Genomic DNA, 27,483 nt, shown 5'->3' with positions numbered 1-27,483 from the left:
AGACGGATACATAATGCAAAGGCCTTCGCGCGCTTAGATTTTGGGTCGGGTGGTCAACATTATTTAGGAGCCCTCCACCTACGGTGCTTCGCATAGCCAGAGTGTTGCTTTGAGACGGTAAAACTCTGTGAATCAGTCAGTCTAGACGCTAGAAACTCGAAAAAAGACGATAATTACGCGCTCACTAGTGCGCCAGCAACCCAAGACCAGCGTGCGCTCAATGTAAACGAAGCCGCCGCATCGTCTGCTATGGGGGTAAGTGCTGGCGGCACCTGGCGGCACTTTCGGTCCCTATCCGCAAGCTTTCAGGACCGCGCGCCGCCGTAGGGGGAGCGCCGATGAGCAGGTCGTAAGTTTATAGAGGAGGTCGTGGGTTGAACCCCCCACCCCCCCGAAAAAAAATTCCGGCTACGCCCCTGCTGAATGGCAATTGTTCTGCGTGTCTAGGTGGCAGACCCATTTGAAGTTTGAAGTTTGAAGTTTATTTATTTCATTATTTTTGTGGTACATGTATTTACACTCCAGTGTTCACATACTGGAGAATATTGTAAATTGTGCAGAATGCTCTCGGCCACATCAAGCTCCTTCTGCTTCAGAGTGTTCACATTTCTGTGGATCATGGAAGTGTGCCTGTTGTTCGACGTAGAAGTGGTGTTGATTTTATCCTGGTTCCGCCAAAAGGCAGCTCATAGTTGATCAGCTTCCGCACAAGCACCGCAAATCATGAACTGTGGCTCGCTCTTTCAGGTACTCCTGAACAAAAGGCCTTGGTGCTTGGCGGTGAAGCCTGCGTATGGGGCGAGTTCGTAGACAGCACTAACCTCATCAGCAGGACATGGTAAGTTTTGCTCAGCCATTTCTTTTTATTTCCGCCTATGGCTGTGACCTATGAAATACACCTGAAATTCCCTCAGCAGAAATTATCACAAGATGGTACCCTAAATAAGTAGTGCTGCGACGTTGACAGAGTCATTTGGCATGCGAACTCCAACAAAAGCAAAAGTGAGAAAGTTCTTGAAGAAACAGCCACAATACGATGAAAACCCGGCAAAACGCTGCATCTGCAAAAACAACCTGAAAAATGCGCAGGCAAAACTGGAAAGCACCCAAAGGAAGCGTTGGCTTTCAACTAGTGTACATGGTGGAATAGTAAGCGATTATAGTAAAACGTTGACATTAACCCTTTGACGTACACGGGACGCATGCCCCCATAACTAAATCCAGCAGGGGCGTAGCCAGGATTGGTTGACACCCCCCCGAAATTTTTCAATTTTGCATGTGTATATACACGCACACATACAAACGCCCGCACGAACATACATAATTCATGGTTGAAGCCTCCCCACCGAAAAAAAATTCTGGCTACGCCCCTGAAATCCGGTGTTCCTAAAGTACTGCCTCGTCGATGAGCGCTTGTACACTAGACTCGTTTAAGCTTGCTTTACGAGAAAATTGTATTTACGTCAGGATTACTGCCCCAGAAATCCAACCGGAAGGGCAGTTTGTGACGCCGGAAGGCTGCACTTTTCGCCCGACAAAGTAGGTGCAATTTCTTTAACTTGCGGTGCGCTTTCAGCAAGAAACTCAGAGCAGCAGTTTTGATAGGTTTCATAATAACCGCGGCACCATAAAAGTAGTTCAATCAGCTCGTGTCTTACTTTAGTTCGCGAAAAACTGGCTTGGGACACATGTGTCCCGATGTACCGTGAGGGAACTTCTATTCTACTTTGAATGTGCTGAGTGAACGCAGGAGGTGGTGGAGTCCTGTGTTCGAAAATATCCAGAGAAAAAAAAATGCGTGATATTCTTGTTTTTTTTCTTTGTGCATCCGTGAGGTAGCCTTCGTATTTTGCCTAACCTCAGCATTTTCAACCAAACAAGCATAACCCCGTCTTCAGCCTCGCAGGAGGATGGCTGGAAAGCAGCGTAAATTTGTGATGTCAGAGTAAGAAATCTACGAAATCTTGTTTGCCGATGACAGCGACGATAAAATTGCGTTAACGCAGGAGGCAGAAACTCCCATGGGATGCGCCCTGGCATGCTGATACGCTGCGGCAGTGCCGCTTCTACCGCTTGCGACTGCCGGATATCTAAACATAATTAATTCACAAACAAAACTGTCGTTTCATGACGTCACTGGTGAGGTCAGCAAGTAGAAAGAAAGGGCGTGAAAGCGAGAGAAGGAGGGTTGCCGTGGAAGCTGTCCTTTCCCACTTCGCATGCAAGCGGAATCTGTTCATGCCCACTTGCAGGTCCGTTGGCCGCACGGGCGATGCGTCCATTCGTTAAATTTAGATAACCATTTTTTTTAAATTTCGTCCGTGTGTTGTGCAGACCTGTGCGCCGGTCGCAAATTCACCGGCGGCGGCACGCCGGTGTTTGTACCTCCGGCGGCGGCGCGTGAACGGCGCGGGGTTCATCGGATCGGCGGCGGCGTGGCGCGGGTAAAGGGGGGGGGGGGGGTGGGGGGAGGGAGGGTACATTGAAGAGTTCGTGCAGGGAGAAATTTGTCCCTTGCATTGTTGAAAAAGTCTGTTTCACCGAAAAGGCGAAGCAGTGATTGCGATAGCAACATGTCGTAATGCAGGGGTGAGACAGCTGAAACTGGATTGGGAGCAGTCTTTGGAGCAGAAGAATCTTGACTTGGAGCAGTTAGCGGCATTTAAGATGTCGTCCTAGGAGCTTGAAAAAACAAACCTATAGCAATACGGGGCAACGAGTACATATTTTAATTGGCTTAGACACATAACACTGATACCGCCTTTGGCGCCCGTGTAACAAACTTATCTTGACGCGCGCAACCACAGTATCAACACTGCCCGCGTTGGCCTGTTCTCTTTTCTTTAATATCGAAATCGGTCGCCGTTGATATCGAACTACAGATAATACATAAACTTGCAACCCGCCGTTGCGCGCAGCTCCGCGAGTAAAGCGCCCGCCGACCATACACTGCATGCTTCAGGCACCGTGCACCGTAAGCAATATGTTCACGAACGAAGCACCGGATGTAAAGAGGCCTCTTTTATTTTTTGCAAAGCAAAAAAGGTGCCATACCAGTCGCACAGCGAAACGGCCGTCGACCGATACATTGGTCGTAAAGTTAAGCCTAAATGCTCGTGGAGCCCACAGCCGGCACGAAGCGACGCCTCTTGCGCGTATCAAAGCGCTCGTTGCGCGTTTTGATTACAAGATCGACATAAAGCAGTGGCAAATCACCGTGTATGAAAACTGTGCCACATGAACGCCGACGCGCCATGAGCCATGAATAAAGCGCCGAGGTGCCTGTTAATGTCGTTTGTATTGGTTTGAGCGCTCACGAGCATGAATTACCAGCGCTGCGCGCGTTAAGTTTCATGGCGTTGTTGGGTAACAGGTGTCTCAGCTTGCGACTTCTTCTGCGCAGAGCTGATAGACGGAGCGATAGTTCAGGCAAATTTATATACATATATACAGAGGCTTTACATATTCGGCGCTGGGGCCGACAGCTTATTGGGCTCGCACAGCGGTGCGACGACGACCCGGGATTTCTTCGTTCGCTGTCTCGCTCTTTCGCTGTCTCCGCGCAGCTTGGTTCTTTTATAGGCCTGGGCGATCGCTTGCATCAGCCAGGAGCTCGAAGCCTTCAATCAGGAACCGCCGTTGGTCGCTGGCTCGAACCGGATCCGCGGATGAGAGGGCTTGCCGCACGTTGCGGGAGAGATATCCTTCGGTTGCGTCAGACGCAGCGCCGGAGTTGCCGGGGATTGCGTAAGGCTACCGCTTCGTTGCATCAGCTGGTGTTGACGCTGGTTGCGTCAGACGAATCGCCGGAGTTACCGGGGATTGCGTAATACTCCCGCCTCCTTGCATCAGCGGGTGTTGACGCTGGTTGCGTCAGACGTTTTACCAGCTTGAATGCCTTGTCGAAGCAAGGAAGTTTGGGTTGGGAACCCTGGCATAACAGCGTGCACTAGAAAACGAGTGTTTAGTGCTGCTACCACGTGGGTCTCTCGCTACCCGCAGACACCCGACGTGCAGTGCGACGTGCGATGGCTTTGTTAAATGCAAATTCGCTTGTCTAAAATAAATAATTTTTTTGCTAAGGGGGGCAAAATGGCAGTGGGTTGCATTCGTTCTGGCAGCTCGCGGAACACTAAGATGTCCTTCACGGAAACCAGCTTGAGATACCATATGCGCTCGAGCATCGTGGAGACGCGTCGCATGCAGGAAGCTAGTTGACGCCACGTTGACGCCACAAGGTGCTCGCCGACGGCAAACGCGCGCGTAGATAACCCCACGCAGCAGCTTCGACACCAAAACCGCAGCGACCGGAGGAACACGCTACGCACAACAAAGAATCTGAGAGTCAAGCTCGCTACGCATGCCACTGGGTAGTTTTCACTAAGCGCGAGTAGCGCCAGAACGCACAGCCTATTGGCCGCGAGATCGAGCGAAGTAGCCACCTGGCGGCTACTGGCTGCAGCGCGCCTAGTGTGGATTGCTCCTTGCGTCGTCTGCTAGCCACGTCGCGTTTGCATGTGCGTGTACGTCCTGCACGTTCTCAAAGGGCGGTTTGTTCTGTTATGTTAGCGCGAGTTTAACTGCTCGTACGTATACCTAACATGGTGTACAGAAGCAAATGGGCTTGCTCGGCTGCATGCGCATTATAATAAGATCAGTGAGAGCTGTGTATTGGTGTTTGTCACATGCAAGAGGTGACAGGAAAATGTAAGAGAAGAAGAGGAAGACATCAAGCGTAGAGTGACGTATAACTGCACGACTAGAAGAAGAGGAAAACGAAGCGGGACATATAAAACGTGGGCTTGGAAAGCTGGGGACGAGCGTCGCCGGCCTGTGTTCCGGGTGCTCCGGCTCTTCCTCGTGCTACGGCATCGCACCGGGGCCACTGCCTGTTCGAGGACACGTCCACGGACCTGGGACTACCAGCAACGCCCAGGACGCGCCATCGGCTTGTGCACCGAGCGCACCGGCCTACGGCACCGCTCCGTAGGCTCCGACCGAGCCAGATTCTCCTCCCGGGAGACGCTGGCCATCTCCAGGACCTGCGACGCCCAGGTCACTGAACCCGGTGCTGCCCACCCTCGTCTACAACGCCAGTCCGCATTCGGCCACGGTTAAAGCCTGGGACATCGACTGGGACGCCTACTTCAACGCTTGCGCCCCCCGCAACGCCTCGACTCTTCCAACGGGACAGAACGCCGTGAGTGGCGTAAGCGATGAACGCCTCGTAATTTTAGTTGTTTGATTTTCTCACTCAATTGTTCTTTGAGCAATAACTGTGTTTAGCGCTAGTTTATTCTTTGTGTGTTCCTTTCTAATGTTTGCAGTGGGTTTGGATAACTACGCGTGTTTTTCTTTTTTTGTGTGTGTGTAATTATAATAGTTGTGTGTAACGCTCTCGCCTCGTCCGTTCTTTCTGGCCAGCTGTTGTCCGAAGATCCGTGACAGTGTTGTACCCTTCGTTCGCCAGAATCATTTCAGTTTTCGTGCCGCTTCCTGGTTCAAGCACATCCTAAAGTGCGGTTGGTATAGTCCCAAACATGAGGAGCATTAAACAGTGTGTGAAGGCACCGTTTCAGCGACTCGTTGGTAAACAAAAGCGATGATCTAGGCCATGCACTTTCGCGTTGTTGTTAGGTGTATAACTGCGGCACTGTAGTTCATCGGTTACGCGATGAGCTTTAGTTGTGCTCAAGATGTCCTTTTATTGTACGGTTGTGATCCCGCTACAGCGAAGTATTTCTATCAAGTGAAGTCTGATACTTCGGTACTCAAACTGTCCCCTAAAAACCAGACAAAGGAATGACACGGCAGTGACAAAACGGAGTTGCCGCGCGCATTGTTAACGTGGGACGAAATTTATGCGGAACCACCCGTGTGCTTAGATTTAGATACGCTTTGAAGAACCCAACTGTTCAAAATCAATCTCGACGGCGTGCCTCACATTTCTGTCGTATAATTTCACGCAAAGCCTCATCCTTTTTTTACATTATCTTGAGCGTTTAAGTGGAGTTGTTATAAAAAGGTGGAAGGCAGCGGACATTAGTTTGAAAAAAAGGCACTTATTCAATAAAATAACCGGACCTTTGTTGCATCACTTTCGTGCACGTAATCAATCGATGAAAGCTCTGTGCATAACTCCTGCCTGTTTTTATTCTGTTACTGGAGCAAGAACAAGTGCGTACGCGTTGAACGTCTCCGTGACGCTAAACCGCTGTCCATCACGAAGCTTTCCTGACCAAACTTATCAACTGTCCTACATTTCATGGAGAACTGAACAATAGAAAAATATGCGTATGCGTATTCGCGCGAACAGTGCTATTGAACTCATTGCACAGGAATGTGGGTTGGCATACAAATGAACAAGAAGTAAACACTTAAGTAGTTCAGTCGTGCTACAGCAGTGCGTAGTACACATAACAGAAGCTAAAAACGTACAGAGAAAACAAAAAAACATGGCTGATCCCTCCGTCATAGAAATCGGTATAGCACGCAAGTGAAACGTTTCTTCACAGAAGTAGTGCTTATTGTGTAGTGATATATGAGAGCTTGTACAATGTCTATTCGTGTTTGGCAGCTGTAGCACCGTTTGACGTGGATGCACCCATGTTGACAGCATGTCTCTATCGCGACGACTAACGCCCATAATCATGATTAAACCGTTGTGGTAGCTGACGATGTGAACATATATTTGGACACAGCGAATCGTGAATCCCGCGTAAGGATGATATCAACAAGCTCATAATCAACACTGGTACCCGGTATGCACTTCTTCAAAGCGTCGTCAATTAAGGAGAGAAACGGCACGGTGTGCGCTTTCTAGTAATACGTAGCCGACGCTTGTGCTCATGCATACATAACACACACTGCGCTTCAGCAACACGGGAGGTAGAGGTTCGTAGCCCGAGCCGCAAACGCGTGCGTCCCGCTGGCCTCTGTCTCGTAGGCGCTGCTCTCGCTCCACTAAGGCACGACATTCGCCCGTCGAAATCGCGTCCTTTCTGCAACGCATATTGCAGCAGTTTTGTTAGTCGGTGCTCTCGCAATTGAAGCAGTCGGAGGCGGAGAAATCCCGTTGGTGCACGTGGAAGCTGCACTACTCCGATCAGCCGACGCACGCTGACACGAAGACAAAGGCAAAGAACGTAACTGCGTCAAGGGTGCCTCAGCGACGCCAGAGCGGCCAGTATACCTCTCTCGTATCGAGACGATTTAACCATGACCTCCGATATCGTGTGCAATCTCGGAGTAAGCGCTAGTAAGCGTCGATCGTGAAGACTTCTTTTAACATCTCACAGACGGCGGCACCGCCGCGCTTAGAGCACTGCACGGGCCGTGATTTTCGGCCCGGGCCCTGCCCAGGCCGGAACTCGTTCAAGTTTACCCGCCCGAGCCCGGCCCGGTGATTCAATACGCGACCCGAGCCCGGCCCGAACCCGAAAAGAAATTTCGCGTACCCGGCCCGGCCCGGCCCGATGGCAGATCAGGCCCGACAGAGGCCCGAGCCAATAATATACGTGTTGTTGCCAGAACAGAGAATATACAACAAAGTGTTTTAAGCAGCAAATATCTACGCTTTGCTGGCGAATATTTCGCTAACAATTCTGCTTTAAGCTACGGTAATTTCGTGTAAAAACGGGCTCACGGTGTTAAGATTTGAGTGGACATACTGGGCACAATGAACGTTTATTTCGGCAATGGTATGCTATAATTTTTTCTTCTTTTTTTGCCAATGCAATGGGGATCATCAAGAGCGTTTTGTAGCAGATATTGCAGCAAGGAAAGTGATTTGCAACATGAGTTCAGTTTCGATAGGAAGTGCAATAAAAACAGGAGACAGAGAACGAAACGCTCTCGTTGCGTTCTTACTGAAACTTAAAGCATGCTCTAACGACAAAGCCAATTATGCACCCTTCTGTATATGTAAAACATGTCTTCAGCATGGTAGTACCTTGCCACAGCAAGATGGAGGAAGACATTAGCCAAGTTGATTATCTTGTTGTATGTACATTAACCTAGATAAAAATTATAATAAACCGTGTGCACCACGTGTACTTTTAGAAATACGTATATGCAGCCGAAAGGACAAAAATAGTATTTGTGGTAGCATTCTTTTCATATATCGCACCACTGCTACTATATACAGTCCATAAGTCTTTTGTGGCATATTTTATACTTTATTTCTTCACGTGTTATTGTGCAAAAAATCAAGTTATCTAGAGATTCCTGCTTTAAACACGCCATCCACCGTTGTATCACATATCCTGCCACGCTAAAGTTTCTCGCACTGCATGAGCTAGCCGCAGGGGTGCACATCTGCCTTGCCAAATATGAAGGCGTCGGCAGTCGTTGTTCTTAACTTCCACCACTGGAGCAAATTTAGGATGTCTTTGCGGACCTTTGCAGAATGAACGTAGCTGTGCAGCTTATCCCTTCATTTCTATCCTTCCCGAACGCCGTGACACTCTTCAGTATCACCTATAAAACTCCTCTTTGAGGGCTTCTGCTTGCGGTTTTCAGCAGCGTATGTTATGCACGGCTTGCACCACGCTCTTCTTTTCTTGCGTATCATAATGCTCTATGCCTTCCTAACAATGTTGTACTGGTAGAAGGTGACCACTGCACTACGCGGGTAGGACTGGCAGGAGGTGGACGAAGCGATTTCGATCTATTTTTGGTGTTCGTTACAGTTCGGTAATAAAGGCGCGCATAAGCTTCTCGACGCTTACTCATTGGATGCATATGGTTCGAGGTAAAGGGACATCACCCGGCACTGAATTCGTAATTGTCTTTTTCAAGCCTGATATTTCGTCAAGCGAATATATTTTGAGTCACGCCTTATGCTGTTTGAACCTATGCTATTGCTGCACATTCCAACGGTTTTGTGGCAGTGTCATGTAACTCTCACACTATACCTGTTGTGGGGAACCGTGGATAATCACCAGGTCACCACCCTCGCCCATGTCAGCACCGGCGGTGACAAGGCACAGCAGCGAGGGCCACTGCGCATGCGCCCGGATAGAGACAAGCTTTATAAGCGGGCACGGCGAACGGTCAGGGTGGAGTTGCCAGTGAACTGTGGTCAGGTGTGCGTGTGTGCGCGGCGTGCGGTCCGCCGGGGCCAAGGTTAACGGCACAGGCACGGAAGTGTTCGGGATGTTTGCGTTTATGTACTCTCATTTGTTGTCTTAACAGTTTTAAAGCTTGTTTAATAAATGGTTTTCGAGTTACCCAGCGTTGACGAGCGGCCCATTTCATTGGAGTAGACGGCGAACCCCACACTGTATAGCGCAGGGGACCCAAACACGCGGCCCGTGGCCCCTCCCTCAAGGCTCACGGCACGCACATGACTGTCTTCGTCCCAATTTTTCATTTTCTTTATAAGTATGTTCTTAAGCTACGCAGGCATGACAGGTCTAAAGCTTTTTTGTCGTGCGGCATCCCCTGCAACCACCATGTGTTGATACCTAACCGTGAAACAAAACTCTATATTTCAAAATCGGCGTCCTGATTTTAGTCATGTTGAAGATAGGTATCGATATGTTGTTGGAATCCTGCCGCCAAATACACTTCAGAAACGACCCATATGTGACATATGGGAAAGCTCTTCGTTTAAATGGCAACGTTGGCTGACATTTGGTACGACCTAGCCCATCTACACCCCCCCCCCCCCCCGCGCTTTTAGCTGTGTTACTGTCCTGGCGCTTGCGGGAGTAAATTTTCCTGAATGCGGCCCGTTAGCTTAGGTGGGTTTGAGACCCCTGATATAGCGGAAAAAGGCGAAAGTTCAAATGTTACCAAATTGGGCACACCAAGCAGGCTGTGCACGTCCATCTCGCGTCACATGACCACTGGGGGCCGTGACGAAGCCACGGAAAAAGAATGTCTATGTATAGGAATTGTACGTAACGAGACTCCATGCAGTCCTTTCGTTTTAGTGGAGGGCTGGAAACTTCAAAAACGTTTCCTCCCTTTGGAGCTCTATTAAGATCGCTCTTGCGATAAGTTACAGGTATATATTTATTATATTACATTTATTACTGCGATTACAGAATGACATTTCGGATATGAAATCATAACGAATGCAAATAAAGCACAGAATAACGACATCTGAACTATATAAGCGCCTCGTATTTCTAGTTTTAGCTCGCCCGTTTAAGATAAATCAAGTAGCCCCATATGCAAGGAGCAAAAGAAGTTCAGTACTTGTCTCTAATGAAATTTCTCTAAATAGCTTGCCCCACATAAAAAAAGCGTTTATTTCTAGAGAAACTCTGAAACATATATGTATGTATGCACAACGTATGTGGAACAAACATGAAGGGGCACTAGAAAGAAAAACAATTTCTTTATTATCAATAAATTACTCTTCAGCGATTCCTAAATCAACACGCTCGCCGGGGCAAGACTCTCGGTAAGTGAGTAAACGCGCAAAAAGGTAAATGCGGGTGCCGACGCCCCCTTTAAGTTCGCGCAGCAGACACCGTGACATCTTAGATTCTGACGGCGTCTAATGGGGCCTACGTAGTTCCTACAGGCCCGTAGCCAGGAATTTTTTTCGGGGGGGGGGGGGGGCACTTGATGAAAACTTTGACTACTTGAAAACTTTGACTACTTGGCCTGAGTTCCTGATAACTAAAAATGAAGTACATTGACCTCTGAGGGGGCCATAGACTTACCATGCCAAGTTCCAGGAAATTTTATAGAGCGAATGTCCCCAAATACGACAAATACTGTTTGAAATCCGTGGCGTCACGCTCGGAGGTTTCGGCGCGAAATTTAAAAAATGCAATTTTGACCATGATTTTCTCGTCTGATAATAAACTTATGATGGTGAAATGAATTACATTCGAGTTCTTAGACTTCACTTTGTCAGTCTAAACCGATTCAGTGCTTCACTATAGTGTCCATTTAAGAACCCAGCAAAGCCCAGGCCCGGCCCGACCCGAGCCCGCCACCTCAAACCCGGGCCCGGCCCTAAGCCCGGAGCTCCAGGCCCGAGCCCGGCCCGGGCCCGCTGTGAGAACTACTTTACCCGGCCCGGCCCGGGCCACGGGCCGGGCCCGGGTTTTCGGGTAGGCCCGAGCCCGTGCATTGCTCTAGCCGCGCTCCGCCCGCCGCGAAAGAGAATGTGTGAAAGATATAAGGCGCGTTCGCGCTGTGTCTAGCATCTCCCGAGTTAGCTTTGTCGGTAGGGCGTCGGGCGCTTGCCGTCGCGTCCGCAACGTCGTGGGTTCGATTCCCAGCGGGGTATCTTTTTCTTGGTTTTTCTTTCTCACCCGTTGGCGTCCATTTTATCAACGTCATATCCGTGACGGATGTACTTGGTGGACCCCGGCATAAAACACTTTCGTGTTAAAAACGTCATATAGTGCGTAAGCGCAGACTGTCATCCAGAGTGAGCATCCCTTTCATAAGCAGATTGCGCTTCTCTTACTAGTATTGGTAACGTTGGATAATCTTTGTGCATCGATTCAACAATGAAGAGCGTATATATTACCAGTAAGCTGCAATCAACGCATTTTATTCGCCGACAATCGGCTCAAACCACTCACAACGAAGCGCCGCTGTGTGCATTTGTATACGCGCCGCCAACGGCCTCTCCACACAAACGCGGCGACGGTCTGCTACCTATAGGTCGATCTCGCGGCCAATAAGCGAGTAGAAACAGCACGCTCGGGGCGAGGCAGCACACTTTTGCGGGGTCACTCATATTGACAAGAATCCTGAGGAGATTATGGCGGCACCACGGGAGCCTTCACTAGAAAAGTGCATCGAAGAAATACGCTTGGGCGCGTCTGTATGTCCTGCGAACGTCTTAGTTTCCTGGTATTCCTGGTGCTACTTGGAAAAGCATATTGTCAACTCAGCCTTTTTTCCCCATTGAAGCTGACGTGTCCGTCAAAATTCTTGCTTTCGAGGCTGTTTTGGGGCAGTCCGGCGCAATATTTGCGATTTTTATGCTTTTGGAGCAGCTTGGCGCAGAAAAACAAAATCGTATCAAAAATGCGCAATATGTGCAGCTGTCTCACCCCTGCGTAGTGTCATACGCACTAAGGCTACAGCTAACTCTTCTTGGTCCGATATCGCATAACTCCACAAAACCCTGTTGTATGGGAATACGGCCGCTGCCGGGAGAGAAGCGGTTTTCGTGCAGTTTGTCGTAGCAGCGGCCGGAGCACGAAACGAAGGTATCACAGCGCGTAGCAGGGTATACGAGCCGTTTGCTGATGTCTGCCGAGATAGCACTCGCGACCGCGCCATTATAATCAAAGTTCACAGGTGCCGCTCAAGCCACGCAGCGCCCCCTACCCTGGCGTTCTTTCATGCTCCTTCGCATAGCGAAAGACGAGTGGGGCGTTTCCTTTCTGGTTGAGGAGCAATCGACGGCAGGACTCACACGCGGGGTGATGTTATCGAATGCGCCCGCCGTGCGACGGAGATGGTCAGCTTATTCCATCTCTGCTTCAACCGTGTTCATCGCCAGCGCTCGCGAGCTTTTACTCCCGGGTACAACCTACGATGCGCGGAACGATGTTATCGATTTGGACTTTATACCGAACATGACGGCTACGGTAAAGATCTGTTCAAAGTGTCAATATAATTGTTATCGCAATAAAAAAATATACCAAAACTGTATATGCGGGCTCGCCTTTCTTCTGGGGAGCTGCATCGTCTCTACTGTAAAGAGTTCGTACGTTGGAAGAATTAAATTATCCGACGATTTTTCCGTTGGTTTCGTTCTCGCCTTCACTTCTCTTCTTGCACGCGACATCTCCTTGCCACATATTTCTTCATAAAGTACGCGTACAATGTCAGCACTAAGCGTTGAGCCTATCAGAGTTTCGCGCTTCTCGGCTACACCCTGCTATCTCCGCTTGCGCAGACCGAAACGCACAAAATGGAGCGAAATCAGTTGATTGCGCACTTTGGTCACGCGAGACAAGAAAGAACGGGTAGGCGACTCCATGTCAAAGTAGGGTGGGGGACAATCCACGACTGATATTTCTCGTATGATGAACAATCGAGAGTATGTGCCCTAATGATGTCACGTGAATCACCGTTCTGGCGTCCCGAAGTGCGCCGAAAAGACAAGAAACGCCAAGAGAGAATAACGCGCTTGATTTTGTATTTTCAGAGGCTGTTTTGGGGCCCTCTAAAAAGGCAGGGCGTGCAAACATGGACACAAGAGAGTAGTCAAGACACGACAAATGCCGCTAACAGCTGAAAAATCGTACAGCGGTGCAAACGAAGGTAGACGCAAATACTTGTCTGCGGATTCCCAGACAAGAGGCGATATCTGTAAATCAGGTGCGCGTGATGGTCTACGTGAAAGATGACTGTTCACTTTCTTGAATTCTCTCTTGTTTCCGTGTTTGCACGTAGTGTCTTTTCAAAACCAACTAGCTCAGCTACCTGTTTTAAGTTTTCCATTGCCTTTACTTCTATAATTATTTCTCGATTCACTCGAGTAAAAATTAAAAAAGTATACTGATGCATCGAGCTATATTACTTATACATATTATTTATCTATGCACAGTGTACTAGGCCCAAGTGTGCACAAATATGTTATCCAACAAGTTGCTTCGTCTCTCGTTAAGGCTGGAGGGGACCGCAGCGTTTAGGTCAGGCAATACTCGTGCGACTTCTGGAGGAGAGAAAGATACAACTTCCGGGGAGCTATTCTCAATGTGTCCATGTAAAGATGTCCACAGTCCATTTCGACACAGCGCATTCAGAGAGAGAGAGAGAGAGTGAAGAGGAAAGGCAAGGAGGTTAACCAGACGAACGTCCGGTTTGCCACCCTGCACTGGTGATAAGGAAACGGGTATTAGAAAGAGGAAAAGAGAGAGAGAAGGAGATCACTGCACGTGCAAAGGGGTACAATCAGTCACTGAGACTGGAGCTTCTCTGATCTACACGACATCACCGCTGTGACATTCCATTGGGGAATTGCGGCCTTTGAGAGGGCCGTAGGCGAGCCGTCGTATGATTACTGCAGCGCTGAAAACACTGGATCGAGAACCTCCAGCAGTTGCAGGGCAGTTCGGGCTGTCGGAGTGTTTAGCTTATTCAAAAGCATGAATAGGGTGTTCAGAAGAGAGCGAAGCATCGCAGCAATGCCCTTGTCTTTCTCGGGCAAGTCGTGGGGAACCAGCGCTGTCCTTGACTCGGTCTGTGTCTGCTGCGACCATTGGAGTCGCTGTGTGTGGATCTGTGGCTTTGGCTGTGGTCCTGGCTGCGGCTCTGGCTGCAGCTTTGGCAATGCCGGCCATGCTTAAGTGTCCATGTGCTCTGGTGCGGTCTTGTCCTCAGAAATCGACTGGGGCGTGTCTAGTCTAGGAAGCAGAGGATGAGGTGTCACCTGTGAACTGCGCTTCACAGAGTTCCTTAAACCTCTACGGCGCGAGCGCATTCAGTTTTTCGAAAACGTGTAGAGCCGTGATGTCCCTTCGCTCTTGACCACGTCGACGTACCGAATCCACCAGCCATAGAGTTTCTTACAATAATACCTAGAGGGGAATCTGGCGCTAGTGTCTACGCGGACTCCTTGAGCGGCGCTTCAACCACCATGGGAATGATGGGAAGTACAGGCTTCGGATTTCCTTCGGATGGATTAGGTTCTTGAGATTCGCGACGCTTGTTTGCCGAATGTAAAAGAAAGCGATATGAAGTTATTTCCAATTAAAACTTGCTTCATTCTTTTGTATGTAAAACTTATTGCAAAACGTTTGCGCGACCGTGAGATAGAAGTGAAACCGGGACAAATTTGACCACCAGGGTGTGCATTGCTCTGCAATTGTGATCCAGATTTGGCATCACAATATAATGAATGATTTTCTTTACAACACTTAAAACAAACGCGCTTGCTTTTCCCTCGAAAGTACGCATTATCTGTTTATGGAAATAACAGTACTGTATTGAGTGAGAAACATTGAACGTATCGTTCGCTGCGATGCCAGGTGCGCCAGTCCAAGTTGTCTGCCTCCAACGCATCTCTCGTTTTGTTCTGAAATCGAGTCAGAGGAGCGTGACGGTGCGTCTATTTAGCTTCGCCGTCGTTTTGCAGCCGATTTGAACGAGTTTTGGCAAGACGCGCTTATAAAAAAACCTGAACTCTATGCAATTTCCTGCACTGGCATGGGACGCTACATCTATGCGCAGCGGTGAGTGCACGACGCTTCACTAAAACTGACATATACAACCTGTAAAGCTGCAACGAAACAGCAAATCAAGAGATCTAGCGGTCTTCAGCCTCTTTGAACAACAAAGGCGCTGCTTGAGTGCTTTGAAACGCACCCGACTACCCACGACTCGCGAAGAACGAAACTATAACTGTAGAGAAAGATTCGTAGACAGTTCGCTAGCTAACGCTATCCAGTCCGAAGCCTGCACTTCCAATCATTCCCATGGTGGTTGAACGATCGCAGCGCCAGTTTCCTCTCTAGGTTATTGTATGAAACTCTATGCCACCAGCACATTCCCATCGTAAGGAGAATGCGAACGAACTGTACAGAAACAGGAACTTCTCAAGTCTGAACTTGCATATGAATGCGTCCCAGATGTTTGAGAAAGATGCTGCGAATGCATACCAACCTTCACAGGTGCGTTAGACTGGCGGCCGCATTAAACATATTTCGATGGCTAACGCGATCAGGAGTTTATGCACGGCCTCCGAGATGTGCGCCCAAAAGCGGATCTCTGGGGACTCAGTCCGTTGCGTTCAGGCGCATTCCGTCCCTCTAATTTCTGTCGAGAGTTGTGAAAGCTTCGTGACGTCAAAATGAGGTAGCGCAAGAGAAACTGGAAAAAGGGCGTGCGCTGCTCGCTGAACTCCAGCCAATCAGCGGCAGCCGAAATGGACAGTCCATTAGGGGTACACATTGAGAACTCCCCAGCCATAAAAAATGAAACAGAAGCATGCTGGGAATTGTGACCAAAGCATGGAGCACGGAGTGGCGTTGGAGGAGGTTGGCTTGTGGACGCTTGTGGACGCTTGGCGCGCGCGCTCGCCCATATTTTTCCCCATGAGCCCACCACAAAAAGGAAATGAAACGGAAGCATGATGGGAATTCTGACACGAACCCGAGGAGGTAGCGGCTTCAGAGGAGATTTACTTGTATACTCTAGGCGCGCTTTTTCTCCATGGCTGAAGCTCATTGCGTCCTTTTCATTTGTGTCGAGAGTTGTGAAAGCTTCGGAGACTCAATATGACGTTGATGAAAAGAACCGGAAACAGAGGCCACGCTGCTCGCCAAGCTCCCGCCAATCAGCGGCGGCTAAAATGGACTGTCCATTACATGGATACATCGAGAAGAGCTCACCTGCCGAAGCGGTGTATTAAGTGCGAAGCATTTCTTAGCGAACCTCAGGCACTTTGGGCGTTTCTATCTACGTATCTATCTATCTATCTAGCCGCCTACGACTGGGCGCTCTCCCGGTCGTCACCATAGGTTGTAATATACCAAAATTTGCATAGCATAGCATAAGTGTATGACGAACACGATTTACTAGTGGTGACATGAATAACGCAAAATAGGCCTCAAACGCTCAAGTTTGCGCAGCACCGTCCCCCGCCCTAGCGGAGAGAGGGGCAAGCTCCGGTAGCTCGGACGGGTCGCGCTTGCTTGCTTTTCCAATTGCGCGCGCGGAGTACGCGCTCCCCGGGGCTTTTATCTCGCATTTTTCACGCTATGGGTGCCGGTCGTTCATCGTACTGGAAAGCAGGCACGCAGTCCTGCTGCATTGTGAACTGTCACAAAAGTTTAAAAATGACGAAGAGCCGAAAACTGCCCGTCAAGTTCTACCGTTTCCAATGCAAGCAGTGCGAGGAGCAGAGGCGTCAAGAGTGGATTATGGCAGTTCGCCGCGATGCTTTCGCCGTCTTGTCACCTTGAAGCAGTTTTTGTCGCACAGAGTATTACGAACTATTAACGGGGAGAAACGCGATGGCCATGCTCCTTTGAAAGAGAAGTGCATTTGTGAATCGAAGCTACAACAAATAGACAGCCGCTGTACATTTCGAGATTGCGCGCTGGCTTTCCGAGTCAACCATTTGTAATGTGACAGCAGCGAAGCATGTTGGCTCTTTGTACACATATAGGCTTTGCCGCATGTATAGAATGGGAAAAAAGTAAGAATGATAACGCTTTAACAAAATTGGCATCCTTACAGCAACATTATTCTTTTTATAAATTTCGTCATTTAGAACCTTGGATCGTTAACAAAAACAGAACTAAGTACGGTGACCAAATGCTACAGTTTTGTTTACCTACTGTTCTAAATCAATTATACAAAGAAAATGGTCTCAGTGTATCAACTCTGTCGTTAAAAAGGCTACTCGACGTATTTATGTGATTGCTTGTGCTGCCATGGGTCCATTTGTTTGTCTTTTTATATGTCTTTAACACTTCGCCTAATTTCTTCCCCTTGTTTTCATATGTTTCCACAATAACCTTGTTTATTTATTCCGACCGTGGATGTTTACTGTTTTTCTGGTTTAGTTAGTCCATTCATTATGTATATCGTGTGTTCGACCGCTGTGAAGCCGCCCAGTGTATGAGGTGGCCAGGTTCCCCTCAAGCTGCGCAATGCAGCTTTTTTGCCTGGTCATCCTCGCAACCTTGTTGTGAATAAACACAATTCAATACACCACAGTTTAAATACCGTACCGTGAGTACTACAAGTGTTTTATTCTGCAGATGGCGGTAAATTTGCCGTCGCGGCTCACTGTAAACAGAATTAAGCTGCATGTTTGCACTGAGCGTTTATATTGGCCTTGCATGAGACACGCCGCGGTTTCTTAGTAGGCTGAGGTGTTGCGCTGCTAAGATCGAGGTCGTGAGTTCGATTCCCGCGTACGGCAGCTGCATTTCGATGGGAGCGAAATGCAGTAACACCGGCGTACATAGATTTAGGTGCAGGTTAAAGAACCCCAGGTGGCCGAAATTAATCCGAAGTCCCACACCACGGCGTGCCTCATACTAATGTCGTGGTTTCGGCTCGTAACATACGTATAGGCGCGTGAGCCCGCGGCCCACGCTACTTGCATGCGCGTGAGGCGCGGGCGATATACAATTTCCGCTTTGGAAACGAGCTGAAAAAATAAGCAAGGCTGCAATTGAATTTCTGATGGCTTCGCGAAATCAGACGCACTCATCGTCGGGCACAAATCTCGGCATAATCATAAACATGCGCGATCCCAGTGGGTATTGTATAGCATGATGCTGACCAAGCGAGCAGTCGAAACAACCAAAGCGACATTCGAATCAGCGAACACGGTGCGTGATCAGGCGTCGATATTATCCGAAATGAAACACGCCTCTGCAAGAAACATGCATGGTAGTAATAATATCTAGGGTTTAACGTCCCAAAACCACGATATGATTAGGAGAGACGCCGTAGTGGAGGGCTCCGGAAATTTCAACCACCTGGGTTTCTTTAACGTGAACCTAAATCTAAGTAGACGGGCCTCAAACATTTTCGCCTCCATCGAAAATGCAGCCGCCGCGGCCGGGATTCGATCCCGCGACCTTCGGGTGAACATGCATGGTCAAAGTGGGCATGAAACATTTTTTTTTGCGCGCATTATGCTATCAAAGGGAGCTCTAAAATATCCGACGTGGCATTGAACTTGCGATCCGTCGTTGTTATCATTCGATGTAAACCTCGGCAAAAGTGAAACTCCCACGAAACGGAACATTGCGCATTGAAATGCTGCCAGTGACTCAACAGGGCAGATGTAAATTTATGCTCTTCACACTGAGCTCACGATAAATTTAAAGCCGCACGACAAACTTGGCATCCAAGCAATCGAAAGTTATCAGTCGAAAACGCACGTGAAAGCGTGGTGGTTGTTTGCTGACAGCTCCGAGCGGACACGACTAACGCAACGAAGGTGCGGTTTACCGGTAACATAATTACAGAACTCGCGCAGACACCTCCTTCTTCATGTCATAGAAATGTGGCCGTTCACCATCGGCACGCACGTAGTTCTCGCACAAACAGCATCGTCCTTGACGACCTGCTCGCTCTCGCAAAGGTGGTCGATCAACCGCTCTCCTCTGGTGAGATTCACACCGTGAAAACGTCCCTTCCATCTTCTAAACCTTCAGAGCAAGCGACCCTTGAGCACCATACCTTGAGGCTGCACGTGCACGGCGAGCAGACGACAGCGCGTGTAGGGCGCTGTGAACGTGCTGAGACAGCGCAGTCAAAAGGCAGGTGCGGGGGGAGCAGCGACCGGTTTTTGCAAGAAAGGCGGCGAAATCCGCGTGGCGTAGCGCCCCTTGGTCGAGCTTGGGAGGCCTATACCTGTGGCGTACGTCATGAAACCCTTTCCCCAGTCACGTGTGGCTTATACCCGCATACCAGAGTTCATGTTATGCGGGTATTTTTCACAGGTAATAACAGCGTCTCAATCAACGCAGTAACCGCGAACGTACAGGTTTACACGGAATAAAAGTGATAATAATAGTAATTATTGGGGTTTTACGTTCCAAAACCACGATATGATTATGCGAGACGCCATAGTGAAGGGTTACGAAAATTTTGACCATCTGGTATTCCTTAACTTGCACTGACATCGCAGAGTACACGTCCCTTTAGCATTTCGCCTCCATCCAAATGCGACCGCCGTGACCGGAATCGAACCCGCGACCTTCCTGTCAGCAGCCGAGTACCGTAACCACTACACCACTGCGGCCGACGCAAGGAAAGTTAGGGAGCTGAAGAGCACCCTGGAAGAAGCTGGGCTACCAGCCACTCGTCCACGTGGTCCACAACGTGGACCACGTGGACGGCGTGAATGCTTCCTACAGTAACTCTGCCGAGAGGACCATATTCCTCATATTTACCGGTGACTTCAGCATTGATTTATCAAAACCCAACAACGCCTTATTCTTAGACGGCATGAAAGACGGCTTTGACGTAGACAGGGCATCACAAGAGATCGGTGCCACGTCCAGGACAGAAGGCATTATATATCATTTCTTCGTAAAAGCCATCCGCGGTTTCCACCAGCTCTACTATACGTCGCGCTTCACTACACTTAGACCGCTCGTAGCCGCGATCACGAACGGATCCGATAACAAGTCCTGTCCATCTGCTGGTGCTCACTGATCACGGTGATGATTACCTTATTGAAGAACTGCCTAGAACCCCTTCCACACATGCACACGGGTTCGTGAAACATGCGCGCGTTCTGCGTCATAACGGATAAGTATAAGCTTAACAACTGTAATGCAACTCTAACAACTGGAACTGTGACTGTAACGTACGTGCAGTGCTTAGTTGCGAACTAATAAAGCTTAGTTGCGAGTAGCGCCTGTCTTCTGCACCTGTGTTTCTTCATTGTCCTATTCGAATTCGCGCTACCCAGCATTCAAGAATATAAGCACGACATATCAGCTTACTACGTTTGGTGTTGGTAACACCTATGTTGCTGTTGGCATCGTTAAGCAGCTGTAAACAACTGGTTGTATATTACGTGGGTGACTCTTCAAAATATGTGTGTGCGGATACCATTTGCACATTTCTCTAGCGTCATTCCGTAACGTTTCGCTCAATGTGAAAAATTGCGACACAGTCACCTTCCTGCGCGTCGCAATTATTGCGCGGCGGCGGCGGCGGCGTCATTACTCTCTGGACTTTGGCGGCGGCGCGAGCGGCGTGAGCAAAAACAGGCAGCGGCGCGGCACGGCGGCGCACAGGTCTAGTGTAGTGAAGTGGACAAACTAAAGCTCACCGCTTTCCCAGTAAGACAAAACTCGGTCAACACAAGTAAATTTTAAATGTTTTTTTAATCACATGTTTCGTACTGAAAAAAAAAAAAACAGGGACACACACGTAGTGTGAAATTGTCTATCTGCGAAAGGAGGTTTAATTCACAACTGAAATATGCACATAATGAACAAACATTGAACTCAGAATATCCGGACCAATGCGAAATATATTAACAATAACCAGCAGACCACGTCGTACTTGACTCAACCACGACTGTTGCGACGGCGACACATTTTGCGTACAGAACTTGAGTACCAAGCAAGACCGAAGTTCAGGGGAAGATGGAGGCGTGGAGCGTTGAGAAATCGTTGAACGGGGAATGCCACTGGAGACAATGCTTCAGCAAGCTAACTTGTCTTCGTCAGGGCAGCAGAATTGTCTTGACGAAGACATGTCCACTTGTCAACAAAACGTTGGCTCCAGCGACATTCCCTGTTAAACATTTTCTCGAAACATCGAATCCACTATATGTATTTCAGTGACTGTATTAGAAATAAATACGCACTAAGTTTCATACTGGCTACATGCATTTCCATGTACAGGAAGGAGTCTATAATTGCGTCACATCGTTTGAACCACATGCCAAAAGTAAAAGAAGCGGACCCAAAACACATTCAAGCCTTTCATTAGGCTATTTCGCCGGCAGTAGGTAGGCTGTCGTCGTGACCAATTAGCCTACCTACACTGCGCTTGTGTCAGTCCAGTCAGGCTTGCAGGGAACTGGGTTTACGCACTTACTCATGCAAAATGAATACCTGGTCAAATAACGGACCCTAATACTTGTGCTCACCCGTTGTCACTGGGAAGCCTGAAAAACCTTCATGGAACTGAAAATCCCTCGGTTAATACACCACAGAGCCGCGCAAAACACGTGATGCCCCGATTTAGCCAACTCCGTGTAATCATGGTTGACCTGCTCGACGTGGCCTACTGCGGCTTCCGTTCGCTCCACGCCACATCGAATGTCTTATCGCTCCCGTAGTTATACTTCGCACGCCAACCGGGCGAGATAACCGAGCGAGATAACCGAGCGCGATCCAACTTCTCATATTGGCCGCGAGATCGAGCGGAGTCGCCGCCTGGCGGCTACTGGCTGAAGCGCGCATAGTGTGGATTGCTCCCTGCGTCGTCTACTAGCCACGTCGTGCTTGCATGTGCGCGTACGTCCTGCACATTCTCGAAGGGCGATTTGTTCCGTTATGTTAGCGCGATTTTAACTGCTCGTACGTATACTTAACATTGCGCACAAAAGCAAATGGGCTTGCTCGGCTGCATGCGCATTGTAATAAGATCAGTGAGTGCGACTTTCGAGAGGGCTGTGTATTGGTGTCGTACCCTTCGTTCGCCAGAATCATTTCAGTGCTGATGCCGCTTTCTGGTTCAAGCACATCGTAAAGTGCACTTGGCATAGTCCCAAACATGAGGGCACTAAATTGTGTGTGAATGCAGCATTTTAGCGACTCCGTGGTAAACAAAAACGAGGCTCATGCACTTTCGCGTTCTTAGGTGTATAACTGCGGCACTGTAGTTCATGATGAGCTTTAGTTGCGCTTAAGATGTCTTTTTATTTTACGGTCGTGGTCCCGCTACAGCGAAATATTTCTATCGAGTGAAGTCTGAGACTTCGGTACTCAAACTGTCCCTAAAAAACAGACAATGGAATGACACGGCACTGATAAAACGGTGTTGCCGCACGTAATTTGAACTTGGGGCGAAATTTATGCAGAACCACCCATGTTCTTAGCCCGACGGCGTGCCTTACGTTTATGTCGTATAATTTCACGCAAAACCTCATCCTTTTCTTTTTCACATTATCTTGAGCGTTTGTGTGGAGTTATAAATTGACGGAAGGCAGCGGACATTATTATTTTGAAAAAAAAAAAAAGACACTTATTCCACAAAATAACCGGACCTTTGTTGCATCACTGTCGTGCACGTAATCAATCGATGAAAGCTCTATGCTAAACTCTTACCTGCGTATGAGTATTCGCGTGAACAGTGCTATTGAACTCGAAAACATATTGAGCGCTTACAAACAGGGACGTAAAGGAGACGACAACACAATGCGCTAGTCCTCGTCCGTGTTTGTTCCTGTTTGTAAGCGTTCAATATGTTTTCGAGTTCTGTTTACCAACACGCCCAAAAAATGGCAATGCTATTGAACTCATTGTACAGGAACATGGGCTGGTATACAAATGAACAAGAATTAAACACTTAAGTAGTTCAGTCGTGCTACAGCAGTGCGTAGTACACATAACACAAGCTAAACACGTACAGAGAAAACAACAGTATATATCAAGTGCGCAAGCGCGGACTGTCATCCAGGGCGAGCATCCCTTTCATCTGCAGATTGCGCTTCTCTCACTAGTAATAGGAACGTTGGATGATCTTCGTGCATCAATTCAACAACGAGGAGTGTATATATTACCAGTAAGCAGCAATCAACGCATTTTATTCGCCGACAATCGGCTGAAACTGCTCACAACAAAGCGCCGCTGTGTGCATTTGTATACGCGCCTCCGACCGCCTCTCCACACTAACGCGGCGACGCTGCTGCCACCTATAGGTCGATCTTGCGGCCAATAGCTGAACGAGTGGGGAAGGCGAGTGGAGACAAGTGCTACGAACACAAGACAGCTATTCCCACGCTTCGCCGGATTTAAAATTCACAAAATAAAAAATAAGAAAGACATATAAACAAAAGTAGAGTTCTTTACAGTTCAATCAAATTTCCATATTTGTAAAAACTCGCGAAAGACGATGAATGCGGAGATCCACATGAATCACATTTCTTTCAGCCAGATCTTAGGATGCCCGGCAGCCGCTACGAGCGTGCATGTTCCTTTAAACCGCAACTGGCGCTCATTTTCCGGGGCCTGGTTACGGCTTGACGATGGGGCGGCGCTTGCGGCTGCCAGGAAGAACAGAAAAAATCCAAGAGCAGCCTGGGGCGCGCTAGCGCTCGCCAGGGCAGCTGGTAGTGTGGGCTTGGCTTCCAAATATTAAAGGAACCTGTTCTGGTTGACATCCATGCTGTTTCTGAGGGCTACCACCGACCACTGGCCCTGAGCCCACAGCGTTGAGGATTTGGAATTTTCAGACAAACACGTGGCTAACATTGCGGCCGAGATCAACACAGAGCACTCGAAGAAACCGGGACCTACAAGCCCCTCAAATAACGCATAAGGCGAGCTGCCTATCTCCCGTCAACTGCTGCACCCAGCTCTTCTGACTTACCGTCCACGAAAGCTACAAGGAATTCACACGGGGAAAAAATTACACCATCTCCCGCTAAAGGGGACCATGAGGCGATGCGAAGCCGGAGCACTTGCACGATCGCGTTCCGTTGGCGTTCGTTGGGCATGCTACCGACCTCGCGTCGTGGAACGCGAAGAGGGACGCTACGCGCGTCGTATCTTCCATCTAGCCTGGCCGTTAATTCTCACAGGGCCAACGGGGAACGCGGTCGACAGGCGGGCGAGAGGGGGGCAGTGTAGGAGAGGAGAGAGAGGGGGAGGGGACGCGCATGCGCTCGAGCTCATCGCGGCGTTGCGCAGGAGAGAATTTCGGCATGTCTAGCCCGCGTTTCAGAGGAAGAGTGGAAAGGGGGAGGGGAGAGGGGAAGTGGAGAGGGGAAGGGGAGATGGAAAGTGGAGAGGGTGAGTGGAGAGGAGGTGTGTGGAGAGGGTATGCGCATGCGCAGTAAGGGTGGTCACGCCGCACACCACCACCACCCGATTGAGCTCGGCCTTAAAGGCCAACTCCGGCGATTTGTCGAGGTCGATGGATCTCAATGAAATTCGCTGGGTATGTTCCTTTGAAGGTTTCCGTCATTTATGCCAAATTACAGGCTTGAGACACGCGCAGATTGTTTGCAAATGAATTTTAAAGATTGTCTGTAAACGGCCTCCCGGTTTCCCACAATTATTGGCAACATTGCGTCTGTGACGTCAATATTGTTATGGCGACGGAAGTGACGCAGCCGTGGGCACCGCTAACTGTCATTATCAGACGCGGCACTGTCATTTGCAGACATTACAGCTGATGCGCGGCGTGCACACCTCTCCACTGTGCGCCTGCTCGTCCCGGCTGTCACAGTTTTCATACTCCGCGCCGGCGTGACCGGCATGCCTTGCACGACTTCCGGTTCGTAACAATTACTACGTCATACGTAGACAGTACACTCGGTTGGGTTTCGGTTTCGGTATTGCGTCTTTTTGCTTAATAAAAATTATTTTCGAATTTGCTGAGCATTTCTGCTATCGGGCGCGTGACAAGAGTGTCTCAGGAACGTAAAAGCACCATTACCTTGACATGGTGAAAAAATCGCCGGAGTTGGCCTTTAAGATACTTCGCATCTAAAATTACAGATCCGAAAGATTTACGAATGATTCGGGGATGGAGTGTTGGTTGTGCGATGCATACCGGCAGGAATGAAGGTAGCGTTTACACCACTTAATGTTTTTCGGCAGTGATGAACGTGAATACAGTGGTCTCCGACGTACTCGTGAAAGTACTCGTTACATGCAACACAAATAAATTGTTTTCGAAACAACAAACAAAGAAATGAAGACGTCTCTGGGAGTCAACTTAGTTATGAGTTCCCACGTGTCACCAGCTCTCGGATTCATTTGTCAACGCTGCCTAACCTTGGTCTGCTTTGTTGTCAGTGGGATGCGTCTTTGCCACATTTAGCCGCTTCCATGCGATCTGCATTTTGCACACAACGAGTCTCAGCCGAGTAGAGAGGAGACCAACTCTGACATAGCCTATAAAGTGCGGCATCAATGGTCAAAAGCGAGTGTTGGAAGCGGCGCCCAAATTGAGCGAAGTCGAAGATTGAAAACCATGCGATAAGTTTTCGAACATTCTGTGCAGCGCCGTCGTGCTTTAGGGCGGCAAGAAATGGCTTTCTAGACATCCATACCGCAAAGAAGGATCGACCACTGCTTTAACGCGTTCTTTCCCTTAAGGTACATAGGGACGTATGTGCCCCAACTTATTAACACTACCGCCGCGCGCGACTCGCCGCTGCTGGTCTGCGCACTCGAGAGGAGTGACGTCGTAGCCATGGCGGACACACTGGCGCCGGCGCGCGCGCAGCTATTCGCCTTCACTGTGCAGTCGCCGTCTGACACTGCGCTGGAGCAGCTTGATAACGCCTCTGACTGGCGTTTGCAGGTGGGTAACGCCATGGAGAAGGAGAGCGCAAATGCTGCTCAACGGCGCAGAAGAGGCGAGAAGCTTATCTCATCGGATCCCAAAGTAGTTGCCTGGCAATTAGCGGTTCAGCGTACGAAGAATGAACCAATTCCAACTAAGCCAAACAGCCGTTTTGCTGAACAGAAGAAGGCTAATAGTCATAGATAATCTGGAAAGCTGAGAATATTCAGCTGAACCTCTGCTAACGCTATGTATATCCTGGCATAGCCGAGCTGAGCCACTGGAAATGTTTTCTTTGTCAGATCTATTTTCTCATTCCGAAACTTTGCTGAACTGCATAAACCATGAAATATATAAACAGAGGCCAGTTTCGGCACTGGTTCTTCACATAGAGCCAAGCATTAAGCCCGCTGGTCTCGCTGCTGTTTCGCTTGTTTTTGTTTGGTTATGACACATTAGTTCCTACCACTTGTATTGGCTAGTTTATCAATCGGATATCTTCGGCTGCGCATGTACGGTGACCTTGTAGTATTCAGATTGGCATTGGTATACATCATGTTGCTTCTTTTAAATAAATTTTTAGTTATGAATCAGCGCTCGGCTCGTAATCCATTTCTGTCCTCGTCTCTTCAGCGCTGCGGCTCCTCAGCGGAGTTAGCTACCACACTTATTTAATTAATCTGGTGCCAGGACTGCGTAAATATTGCCACAATGTTAAAAATATATTTAACTAGCACAGTATAACCTGACTATGAAATTATAGGGGTGGAGGGACGGTGGGAGCTAGAGTTGATGAACCCGGAGTTCGAAGAGGTCCTGAACAATTTTCCCGAGTAATCGTCCACTTACCGCAGTATCGGAGTTTATTGCCTCACGAATCAATTGCCGCCCCAATTTCTCGAATCCGTCAAGAGCAGGCGGAGTTAGGGCACGAACACACTGGCGGCGCGGCACTCTCCCGCGCTCCGCTCGCTCGACGCCGCTTTACTCTCTTTGTCCAGCGGGGCATCAAAGTATCTCTCCCGCCGACCCAATCGCTCCGGGACCTATTTTCGCCGCTTCCGCCGGCTGCCGCGCAAGCCAACCACCAATCAGCGACTGCTTTTTCTCCTCTTCCTTATCACACGGGCTGTCGTCGTAGCAACCAGACACTGTTCTCCTCGCCAGCGCCGCCCCTCTCCGTCTTTCGGCAAGAAATCTCTAGCAGGCAGCGAGCCGGCGGGAGCGCGTGCCGTGACATGTCCACCATAAAGTTAATATACTGACTCTAGAGGAAAAGCTCCCCATAGGGCCCATGCATTGAAACCTATAACCACCTGGGTTCCGCCATGATGGAACAAAACGAACGTTGCCAGAACCTGGGACGCTCGCTATATTTGACGGTAGTAATCAGTTTTAATCTACCAACCTAAGCCAGCTACGCGCTCTTCAGGGAACATCAGCTGTGTTTTGACACGTGAAGCCGTGTGTTAGTGTATCCTTGTCTGTGCAGCTGGCCCGATTGATAACAGTTCACATTTCCACCTGTTTGTGTAT

At 49.0% G+C, this 27,483-nt stretch overlaps 1 protein-coding gene across 1 annotated transcript in view; it reads left to right on the top strand.

Moving 5' to 3' along the window:
- Positions 1–27,483, top strand: part of LOC119399286 (beta-hexosaminidase subunit alpha) — a 276,820-nt gene that overhangs the window by 224,830 nt on the left and 24,507 nt on the right. Inside the window, exon 11 of the mRNA XM_037666102.2 lies at positions 748–838. Within this exon, the coding sequence (XP_037522030.2) occupies positions 748–838 (91 nt within the window). The remainder of the gene's footprint in view (positions 1–747; positions 839–27,483) is intronic.

Source organism: Rhipicephalus sanguineus, chromosome 7 (genome assembly GCF_013339695.2).
Source record: "Rhipicephalus sanguineus isolate Rsan-2018 chromosome 7, BIME_Rsan_1.4, whole genome shotgun sequence".
NCBI lineage: Eukaryota > Metazoa > Arthropoda > Arachnida > Ixodida > Ixodidae > Rhipicephalus > Rhipicephalus sanguineus.
The sequence above is the reverse complement of the archived record's forward strand: the minus strand, read 5'-3'. Positions and strand labels throughout refer to the sequence as shown.